Genomic DNA, 11,808 nt, shown 5'->3' with positions numbered 1-11,808 from the left:
GTATGATATTGTTATTTTATTTTAATTTTATAAACATAAATTTTCTTTTAATTCGATCTTATCGTATATGAGACTTGAATCTAAGGCCATCTCTCAAACCCAAATGAGTATTCGATTTGGAAACAAAAACTGTACATAATTTATATAAAAATAAAATATTCGATTTGGAAACAAAAACTGTACATAATTTATATAAAAATAAAATATGAGATAAGTTAATCAGGTATATGTATAATATATTTTAAACCAGAAAAAAACAATTAGATAAAAGTATAAGTGATTTATAACATAGATGATTGTGTGTGTGGACTGTGGTGGGTTATCTTTCATCTATAATTTGGTTTGGTCAAAATAATTTGGTCAATGCACGTCCCCTTCAAACTAATCTTTTATAAGTGTTGCTTTTAGTGCCACTTTGACCGGTAACACTCCCTCATGTATAGATTTTTTAAATGTTACACCTACAACCCTCAAATATTAATAAAACTGTATTTTTTTTTAATGGCTAATTTTTCCGCTTAAATATTTACACCTCTCAAGGATTAAACTCTGATTTTTCCACAAAAAATAATTTCTTTGGACCACTAGGCTATAACCTAAGTGGCATTAATAAAACTTATGATACTTCATGAGACACCCTTGCCTTAGAACTTCGTATGAGGCAACCCAAGTCTCCATCGGAGAAACCGGGATGCCAACCACTAGGCCACCTTGAGTGGTTACTTCTTTGCCTTTTGATTTGGTGAATTAAGCAGTCTATAAATTTGTATTCTATACATCATTTCTCATCAACAATGAAAAATCAGTATTTTGTTTTGTCTTTATTAGAGGCCGTAATTACTGTATATGGGCATAAATAACTTACGAATATTGAATTTTAATAATCAAAACTATTCACCATTGGCCGCTAGCAATCCCAACTTCAAAAATAACCATTAGTAGTCTCAACTATTAATATATTGGCATCCAATAGACCCTGAATAACAGGACCCTAACGTCGTTAGTCTCCGGTCGCCGGAAAAACGTTTTTGGCTAGAAAAAGGTTCCTAAAGATCCGATCTAAGGTTACAAAGAGGTTTGGGACATTTAATATTGATTTTTCCGGCCAAAAACGTTTTCCGGCAACCAAAGATTAACGGCGTTAGCTTTCTGTTAGTCAGGGTCCATTGGAGGCCAATATATTAATAGTTGGGATTGACAGTGGTTATTTTTGAAGTTGGGACTGTTGACAGACAACGACAAATAGCTGAGGTTATTAAAATCTAATATTCCAATAACTTACGGTTATCTAATAGATAATCAAGGAAAATAAAGTTAAACAAAAAGAAAACATGTATTTTAGCATGACTTATGTGGAGTTTCCAATTTATTTGTTTTGGAAAAAGGAATGATATATTGACCCAAAGTACGATTGGTTTATGAAAGCCATTAATATCTTATCTAATGTTTTGCACTAGAGATTTTAATAGTGACAAACATTTGAAATTCTTGTGTTTAGACTTATTCAAACGGTCACTATCGTGAACTAATTGACTAATAAAGCCGACCTCAAATCAAGAATCCTATGTTACGAGACAAAGGTTACTATGCAAACTTTTGCAGTAGAGATTTTAACAGTGACAAACGTTTGAAATTCTTGTGTTTAGACTTATTCAAACGGTCACTATCAAGAACTAATTGACTAATAAAGCCGACCTCAAATCAAGAATCCTAAAGATTGATTTTGAAAAGGTTTACGATAACGTCAATTGGGCTTTTCTCGTCGATATGTTGGCTCAGATGGGGTTCCCTCCGGTTCCGTGCAAGTGGGTGAACAGGATTCTTAAATCGGCAAGGTCTTCAATTTTGATCAATGGAAGCCCTACGTACGAATTCCATTGGGAAAAAGGAATTAGGCAAGGAGAACCCCTTTCTCCTTTCCTGTTTCTCATCATAATGGAAGCTTTATCGTGTATTTTTTCCGAAGCTTCGTCAACGGGGGAGTTCAAGGGTGTGAGACTCGGTAGCGATCTATGTATTTCACACCTTTTCTATGCAGACGACGCTTTGGTTACGGGCGAATGGTCGAAAAGGAACATTAAAAACGTCGCTAGAATTCTAAGGGTATTTCACTTGTGTTCGGGTCTAAAAATCAATATTAACAAATTGAGTCTGAGCGGGATGGGTGTTAGCCAGATGGAGGTGGAAGACATGGTTTCGGTTTTGGGTTGTCAAGTTAGGGAGCATCCGTTCTCTTACCTTGGTATCAGGGCCGGCTCTGGGCCCGGCAAACCCGTGCTGACGCCCGAGGCCCAAAATTTCAAAGGGCCCGAAAAGTCTTTATAAGCTTGTATATATTTATTAAATTATATATTTAGTATATTCATCCGTTTATTATACAAAAAAAATTGGTGGTGTAGTGGCAAAAACCATCTCAAAATAATCTAAAGGTCTCAAGTTTGAGTCTTTGCTCCATCACTAAGTTTTTATTTTTGTAATTCATTTACCCTTAACCATAATTTTGGGCCTAATTCTTTTCGTCGCCCGAGGCCTAAATTTTTTCAATAGTTTTTGGGGACGGCTCTGCTTGGTATAACCGTTGGAGCCAATATGAACAGGTTATGTAACTGGAGGCCGATTTTTAACACTTTGGAATCAAGATTAGCTTCATGGAAGGCTCGAAATCTATCCATAGGAGGCAGGGTGGTGCTCTTGAAATCGGTGTTAGAAAGCCTTCCCATTAATTTCATGTCTCTCTTCAAAGCTCCATGCGGCGTTACTAATGGGCTCGAGGCGATTATGAGGAGATTCTTATGGGCCGGTGCTAATAATTCTAAGAAGATCCCTTGGGTGGCTTGGGAAAGGGTGTCTACTCCTAAGGCCGAAGGTGGTTTGGGAATTAGCAAACTGAAAGATGTGAATGATGCGCTTCTTGCGAAGTGGATATGGAGATACAGAGTGGAAGAAAATGACCTATGGAAAAGGGTAATCGACACGTGGCATAAGGGCAACAGGGGGTGGTCGTTTTTGCCTTCAAAGAAGGCGTTGTTGGGCTGCTGGAATGCTTTAGTGAGAACGGAAAAAACAGAAAATTGGAGGTAAGAATCCCAGCGATTTTATCAAAGGTATTGTTGGAAATGGAGTGGACATTCGTTTTTGGTTGGACCCATGGCTAATGGACGTGTCATTGAAATCTCAATGGCCGCGTCAGTTTAGTTTAGAGAGTGATAAAAAATGTACGGTGGCCGATCGGTGTAATACAAGTTCGAACGGGGGTGGAGTTGGGTCAGGCAGCCTTCCTCGGTTGAGGAGTTAGCTGAATGGGTTGATTGTCAAAGCATGGTGGCTTCGTTGTCCCTGTCAACGATGAAGGATAAGTGGAAATGGATAGGGAACTCTTCAGGAACCTTTTCGGTTGGCTCGCTCAAAACTCAGATGAACAAGGATTATGACAACAGTAGAAACTTCTGCATGAGATGGTGTAAGTGGGTTCCAGCTAAGTGCAACATCCTTATTTGGAGGGCTGAATTCGACCGCATTCCGACGAAGGTAGCGCTTATAAAGCGGAGAGTGATGCTGGAGTCTGATGTTTGCTCGATGTGTAATGATGGTCCGAAATTGTCAAAGCATTTATTTACTTCTTATGAGGTGTCGTACAGGGCTTGGCTTAGCATCAGGAAATGGTTCAAGTTGCCGCATTTCATACTTTTCTCTATCAGAGACATTTTAACTCTGTATGAGACTGCTAATATGGATAAACGAAAAGCGGACATCTTGCACGGGATAATGATAATGGCATGTTGGTGTATGTGGAAAGCTAGGAATGAAAAAGTTTTTAATAAGAAGGATTATGCAGCGGACCGTATCTTTGGTGACAGTAGGTCTTTCGGTTTTATTTGGTTAAAACATAGGTCTAAACATAAAGCGTTATCGTGGAACAATTGGTGTAACTACCCCTTGTATATGATGGATTTGTAATCGAGTCTTGTTTTGGTTTGTTGCAGTGTTTCCCTGCCTTTTGGTAGGGGTTGCTGTTGTGAATGAAGTTTAAGTTTCAAAAAAAAAAAAAATACAAACTTGATAGCAACTTTTTGTAATAAAAAAAATCTCATTATTGAACGAATAATTAAGTGGCATTTTCACATATACTTTACTATAAACTTTCGAGATATCATATTTTCTCAAAATCATGTTTTAAAAACAATGTTTATCTAATCTAAATCTATTAATACACCAAGTGAATGAATAGTGGATTTGTAAATCCAAGCCATCCATTTGGATCTACGGTTGTAATAGTATTGCAGGTGGCTCTTATGTAAGTGTACAAGTGTCAAGACACGTGTGTGTATGTGGCAAAGCAACCTACTTCCAGAGCTCCGATAGATATATATTCAATTCAATTCAACTGAATGAATAGTTGAACCTACCAGCCACATACCAGCGTGGTTGGCTATGCTTTCTTGATAACAAGTGATATTAGCCCTTTTTTATTAACACCAAAACATCATCATTTTTCATCTCAAAACCACTAACCATCACCGTTCACCACCTCTGAAACCCCAAAACCAGCCACCGGACTCCTCTAACCCTTTCCCCCACAACAATTTCGCCGCAATCCCTACTTCCCAAAGATTCTTATGTTGGAACCTACTCCGGTCGCATGATTTCATTAATTGAAAGCTTGTGTGTTGAGAAAATATGATATTTTATAAATTTAGAGAAGATATATGATATTGTTCGAATGATTATAAATGGTTCTGAATATTTTGACAATAAACATGTTGCATGTTTGTGAAAAATGCTGCTTAAGGAGCCATTTAATAAGGTCTTAAATGAAGATATTGGTGTATATCTGTTTCACTTAGCCAAGAACTTTTTTACCCTCTCTGTAAGTCCCACATCGGTTGAGGAGGAGAACGAAGCCTTCCTTATAAGAGGGTGGAAACCTTCTCGACCAAGACGCATCAGGGGCAAAGCGGACAATATCTTGGTACGGTTTATTTGGGCTATTACAATTATGGTATCAGAGCCAGGGGTCGGGCCGGTGTGCCAGCGAACGCTGAGCTCCCTAAGGGGGTGGAGATGGAAGTCCCACATCGGTTGAGGAGGAGAACGAAGCCTTCCTTAAGGGGTTGGAAACCTTCTCTACCAAGACGCGTTTTGCCTAGGCGAGCAACTCGTCGGGTGGAAAACCGTGAGTTCCTGGATGGGCAACCCATTGGGGGCAAAGCGGCACGGTTTACTTGGGCTGTTACACTCTCTCTACTCCATCTCTCCTCTAACTCATTCATGTCACAAATGCATCTAAAATGCATTGCATTGGCTTTGATCTAATTGGGGCGGATAATTTATAATTCAAAATGTATTGCATTGGGTTTGATCTAATAGGGGCAGCTAATCTAAAATGCATTGCATTGGTACAATCAGAAGTTTCCCATGCTTTTTAGTAAGCTACTGATACGCGCAAAATGCAACATATAAATTATATCAATTGTGGCATAAAACTAACCCTTTTTTAGTACTAATGTTGGAAAAAGTGTGTTTTTGTCTTCTTTTTGTATTTTCAGGATTAAATGAGCTCAAATTAACAAAAGAAGCAAAAAGACAGCAAAATCTAACATAAATACAAGAAAAGGAACAAAAGTGGATTGCCCGACCCCTCGACAGCATCCTCCCAAGCAAAACAGAGAAGGCAGAAGACTGAACACGGCCCGTGCTCAGCGAGCACGGGGCCGTGCCCAAGAAGCAGCAGAAAAGACAAACTAATAGAAGCTTCTATTGCCCACCACGGGGCCGTGCCCAGCGGACACGGGGGCGTGGTCAGAGTACTGCGGGCGCATTTATTGTAATTGCGAATTACAATTAATGAAGAGAGAGAATGTCAGACGGCCACGGGGCCGTGCCCAGCGGGCACGGGGCCGTGTCCAGGCTTCTGTTCAGCCTATAAATAGGAGTGCTTGGAGCCATTTCAACTTATTCCTTGGCACACCACCTCTCTCACACTTCACCCACCACCCACCACCACCATAACACCATCATCCACCACCATCATCCATTGTCCATCATAGAGTGTGTGAGTCGTCTCGGGATCCAAGATTGATCGTAAGAGTTCTTGACAATCAAAGGCCATGTTTGCCTAAGTCTCTTACATCACTTGGTGAAGACAAGTGTCTAGTGTAATACTTTTTATTTTTAATCTTTTGCACTTTTTATTTGGTTTTGTATTAATGACTTTAATAACTAGGTTCTTATGTTGAAGGTGATTCTTTCTTATCGTTTGTCCGTGGTGTCTTGACATTATTTTACTGTCTATATAAAATAAAAGATTTCACCATTTATATCTCCACAGTCTACATGGAGGTATGTTGGCTACCTGGTCGGGGGTCAAGGGAACGGTTTGGTAAGAGTCTTGCCCTTGTTCAGCGTTAAGAGGTCCTGCAAGGGACCTGGGTCAAATTTAGTAGGATCTCCTTCAATACCCAAAGGTATTGGATGGCGGGGATCCAAACTCTTTGACCCCCTCATAAGTTAACTACTATTGATACTATAACCCGGCTATTTAGGACTGTATCCCTGCTGACTCAGACTACTTAGTCGAGGGTAACGTAACCTTCAAAAGAGGGGCCTACCATAATTTGCATTAATAACTTAATTAATTATCTTTCAATAATCCGACCCTTTAGGATTGTATCCTTGCTGACTCAAACTACTGGGTTGAGGGTAACGTCACCTTCAAAAGAGGGGCCTACAACAATAACTAAGATAATCTCTTAAACAAGTGCAAAAGTGCGAAAATAATCATAGGTTACATTATACACAAGTCGGATCCAAGTGATTCATCTTGTCTATCTGTTTTATTTTTATTTTTCAGCATTTAGTTAGTTTTATTTTCTTAGTTTAAAAATCTTTTCAAACATTTTGATTTGATTAGACGTTGAGGATAAACCGGTACTAAAAGCTCTTGTGTCCTTGGACGACCTCGGTATCTTACCAACACTATACTACGTCCACGATGGGTGCACTTGCCCATATGTGTGTGTAGTGTTAGTAAATATCGTGTTTTATAAATTTAAAACTTGGCTAAAAAAAAGGTGTAAAAAGAGCTTAAAATATATACCTAAAACATATACACACCCACACGCATCAAGTTTTTGGCGCCGCTGCCGGGGACACAAGGATTTTAAGAAAGCTAGGAATCAACGGCCTAATCATTTTTTTTATTTTCTTTTTATTTTTTTAGGATTTTCTTAATTTTTCAGCTTCTGCAGAGCTCAGCACGGGCCGTGCCTGGTCGGACACGGGCCGTGCCCAGCAGTGTTAATGGCAATTTTTAGTTTTCCGAGTTACAGAAGGCTGACCACGGGGCTGTGTCGGTGCAACACGGGGCCGTGTCCAACTCTCCAGTATCAGGGATCCGGAAAACAATCACTGCAACTCCGACCACGGGCCGTGTTCACTGAGCACGGGGCCGTGGTGAACCTTCTGACCAACATTCTTTTCTGTTTTTGTTGCAGGACTTGAAACCAGACGCCACCTCTACGTAGTGTATGAGCTCCAGTTCTAATAAAGACATAAAAGAACCTCTAGAAGAACTCGAACGCTTTCTTAGAAAAAGACTCAAAGCTAAAAACCAAGAGAAGGTTTCGGGGAACCCACTTCCAATGGCGGACCAACGTACCCTCATGGATTATCTACGACCCACCGTAGGTAATCTCGGCGCCGCTATCAATGCACCGAACGTTGAAGCCAATAACTTCGAACTTCGGCCGCATTTAATACAGATGCTTCAAAACTCTGCAACCTTCCATGGGCTTACGGACAAGGATCCCCATCTACATATTACTAATTCCTTAGAAATATGTGATACCTTTCGGATCAATGGAGCATCAAATGACGCCATCCGCCTCCGAATGTTTCCTTTTTCACTAAAAGACCGAGCAAAGACTTGGCTTAACGCCCTCCCAGCTGGATCGGTAAACACCTGGGATGAACTAGCCCAAAAATTTCTATATAAGTATTTCCCTCCCGCTAAAACGGCTAAATTAATGACTGAAACTTATACCTATTCACAAGAGGACGGGGAATCCTTATATGAAACTTGGGAAAGGTTCAAGGAGCTATTGCGAAAGTGTCCTCATCACGGTCTTAAGATATGGCAACAAGTATCCACTTTCTATAATGGGTTGTTGCCACACACAAGACAAACACTTGACTCTAGCTCCGGGGGACTTTTAGGTAATCGCCGCCCACATGAAATATATAATTAAATTGAGGAAATTGCTCAAACCAATTTCCAGTGGCACACTCCCCGAGGCAATAAATCTATTGCCCCGGGCGCCCATAAGGTTGATGAAAGCACTTCTTTACAAGCCCAAATCGAGGCCCTTTCTTCAAAAATTAGAAAGCTAGAAATGACAAAAACAGTCTCGGTTATGGCTTGTGAAGGGTGTGGTGGGCCACATGAAAATTGGAGTTGTATGAAAGAAACAGATGATCAAACAGAGTCGGTAAATTACATTGATAATAGACCTAGGCCGTCGGGTCCCCCAACGGGTACCTACAACCAAGGATGGCGTAACCACCCTAACCTTGGTTGGAGAGAACCTGGCAGTAGTAGTAACCAACAAAACCTAAATCAACGAACAAACTTTCAACAACCAAGGAATGAGTCACAAAATTTTTCTCAACAACAAGGTGGACGAGAGAGGCTTGAAGATACTATATCTCGCCTCATCTCCGACACTGAAAAGAAAAACTCGGAGAGGTTTCTACAATTAGAATCAAATTTTAGAAATCAACAAGCTAGTATTCAAAACATCGAAAATCAAATAAGTCAACTAGCCCAAAATTTCTCCGAGAGACCACAAGGCACGTTACCAAGCAATACCGAAACAAACCCGAAGGCACAAGTTCATCTCATAACACAACGGAACCGCACCGTGGGTCCTACGGAAGGCCCGCCGCCTACCGAGGAGACCACAACACCGCCCCAACAAGAGAAGGGTTCTCCTCCCTCACCAGAGCCTACCAAGGCTCCTCGAGTTCCGTACCCCGGTAGGTTAATCCGTCAAAAGACCAATGAGCAATTCGCAAAATTCAAAAGTCTACTAAAACAATTGCATGTCAACATTCCTTTCATTGACGTCCTAACCCAAATGCCTAAATACTCTAAGTTCATGAGGGACTTCCTCACTCATAAAAGGAAAATTGAAACATTGCAATTAGTTAACTTAGGCGAAGAATGCTCTGCCCTCGTATTCAACAAACTCCCCCAAAAAAAATTGATCCAGGAAGCTTCAAAATTCCTTGCTCAATCGGGGACTCCCCATTTCGTAATGCACTAGCCGACCTTGGTGCTAGCATTAACCTCATGCCCTCATCAATGTTCAAAAGACTCGGCCTAGGAAAAACGAGTCCTACAAAAATGAGCATACAACTTGCTGATCGATCCGTCAAATTCCCGCAAGGTGTCATTGAAAATCTCCTAGTCAAGGTCGACAATTTCGTCTACCCGGCCGACTTTGTCATACTTGATATGGAAGAAGACACCGAAGTCCCCCTCATACTAGGGAGACCATTTCTCGCCACCGCACAAGCAGTGGTGGACATGAATGACGGAACACTCACTTTAAAATATGGGGATAATGAAGTAAAATTCGAGGTTGGGAAGAGAATAGAGGACGATGATCCGGTCAATTACATGAAGGTTATTGATTCGAGTTTGGATGATGCTCTCCGATGGTGCAACATGGGATGCAAAACATCCCGCTCGGAAAACATATAACCTCGCCTTGGGTCTAGCCAAGGACCCGTATAAACGTGGCGCACCACGGAGGCATTCCGCGGAACTATCCTTAGTTTAGTTTAATCTTGTAATTTTAATTTGCAGAAATAAAACACACTCGGGATGGTCAAGGATAGCAAGGGAAACAAGAAACATGGCCCATGCACGAAAACAGGGCCATCCGACAACAATTTCTTCATTACAATAAGCTCAGCACGGGCCGTGCCCAGCCAACACGGCCCCATGCTGAACATCCTGCAGAAAATCGCCCAGTTCAGGTAACTGGACACGGGCCGTGTTCACTGAACACGCCCCCGTGTCCAGGCTTCTGTTTCTTTTCTTTAATATTTGTCACTGGCACCTGAACACGGGGCCGTGCCCGGTCACCACGGGGCCGTGTCCAGACTGCCAGTAACATAAAATTTTGCTTTTAACACTATTTTACACATTTAATTAACCTAAAAACTTATTTTTGGGACACATTGAGGACAATGTGTAATTTAAGTGTGGGGGGGATGCTAAAACCTTGAATTTTGCAAGTCCTAATAACAAGCCTTACACAAAACTCTATTGGAACCGCTAATCACCCCAAATTTTTACAAAAATTTTCATTTTTTTTACTTGTCTAAGTTTAAGTTGGGAATTCTAATTCTAACAAGGTTATATTTTTACAAATTTACAACCGATAGCGTCGTGATAAAAAAAACCAACATAAGAGAATTATGAAACGACATGACAAACTTAGTTAAAATTTGATTATATATACTTGATCACGTAAAAAACCCATTCCCACAAAAGTGAGTTTTGAGCCTTTATAGAGCATACAAATACATATCTTTACACTAAATGCTCATTTTTCGTTTCTTGTGTGAATAGCCGCTTGGTTCTTACGACTCTAGAACTTGCCACGACAATTCATTCCCGGTCCTTACCAACCACCCACCTTTAACCCAAGCCTAACCTTTCACCCAAAAAGTCCTCTTGATATTTACAAAGGTATAAAGTTAAAAAGGGGGAGGATTGATTGCTTGGCAAGCTTATTGTAGAAATAAGTTCCACGCCGCTCTCGAGTGATTCACTAAAAATGCACCTTCGGCCGAGTGTGAGTGATTTCCCCCGTGAGGTATGTGAACTTGTATATAAATGAAATTTTAAAAAGGTATGTTATGCCCTAATAAATAATTTATCTTATGAAATTTTTTTAATAAACCATGACGAATAAGATTGTAAATAAATAAAAATAAAACCTAAATGATCTTGGAAAATCCCGACACTCTATGACAAGCCCGAAAACCTTCTCTTCTACCCATTCCATTTGGGAGTGAATAAAGCCACATTATAAAGAGTTTTGCTTGAGGACAAGCAAAGATTCAAGTGTGGGGGTATTTGATACGCGCAAAATGCAACATATAAATTATATCAATTGTGGCATAAAACTAACTCTTTTTTTAGTACTAATGTTGGAAAAAGTGTGTTTTTGTCTTCCTTTTGTATTTTCAGGATTAAATGAGCTCAAATTAACAAAAGAAGCAAAAAGACAGCAAAATCTAACATAAATACAAGAAAAGGAACAAAAGTGGATTGCCCGACCCCTTGACAACATCCTCCCAAGCAAAACAGAGAAGGCAGAAGACTGAACACGGCCCGTGCTCAGCGAGCACGGGGCCGTGCCCAAGAAGCAGCAGAAAAGACAAACTAATAGAAGCTTCTATTGCCCACCACGGGGCCGTGCCCAGCGGACACGGGGGCGTGGTCAGAGTACTGCAGGCGCATTTATTGTAATTGCGAATTACAATTAATGAAGAGAGAGAATGTCAGACGGCCAAGGGGCCGTGCCCAGCGGGCACGGGGCCGTGTCCAGGCTTCTGTTTAGCCTATAAATAGGAGTGCTTGGAGCCATTTCAACTCATCCCTTGGCACACCACCTCTCTCACACTTCACCCACCACCCACCACCACCTTAACACCATCATCAACCACCATCATCCATTGTCGATCATAGAGTGTGTGAGTCGTCTCGGGATCCAAGATTGATCGTAAGAGTTC

General features: G+C 40.8%; 1 protein-coding gene and 1 non-coding gene across 2 annotated transcripts; one reads left to right on the top strand and one right to left on the bottom strand.

Moving 5' to 3' along the window:
• Positions 1–3,345: 3,345 nt before the first annotated feature.
• Positions 3,346–3,957, top strand: LOC118491557. Its single transcript, XM_035989422.1, has one exon. The coding sequence runs from the start codon at positions 3,346–3,348 to the stop codon at positions 3,955–3,957; it is 612 nt and encodes a 203-aa protein (XP_035845315.1).
• Positions 3,958–8,018: 4,061 nt separating this feature from the next.
• On the bottom strand, positions 8,019–8,125 carry LOC118491880. Its single transcript, XR_004892325.1, has one exon. It is a non-coding gene; the product is annotated as a small nucleolar RNA R71 (small nucleolar RNA).
• Between the last annotated feature and the right edge of the window lie 3,683 nt (positions 8,126–11,808).

This window comes from Helianthus annuus, chromosome 4, assembly GCF_002127325.2.
Source record: "Helianthus annuus cultivar XRQ/B chromosome 4, HanXRQr2.0-SUNRISE, whole genome shotgun sequence".
Classification (NCBI taxonomy): domain Eukaryota; kingdom Viridiplantae; phylum Streptophyta; class Magnoliopsida; order Asterales; family Asteraceae; genus Helianthus; species Helianthus annuus.
This window is presented reverse-complemented; position numbering and strand designations above follow the sequence as displayed.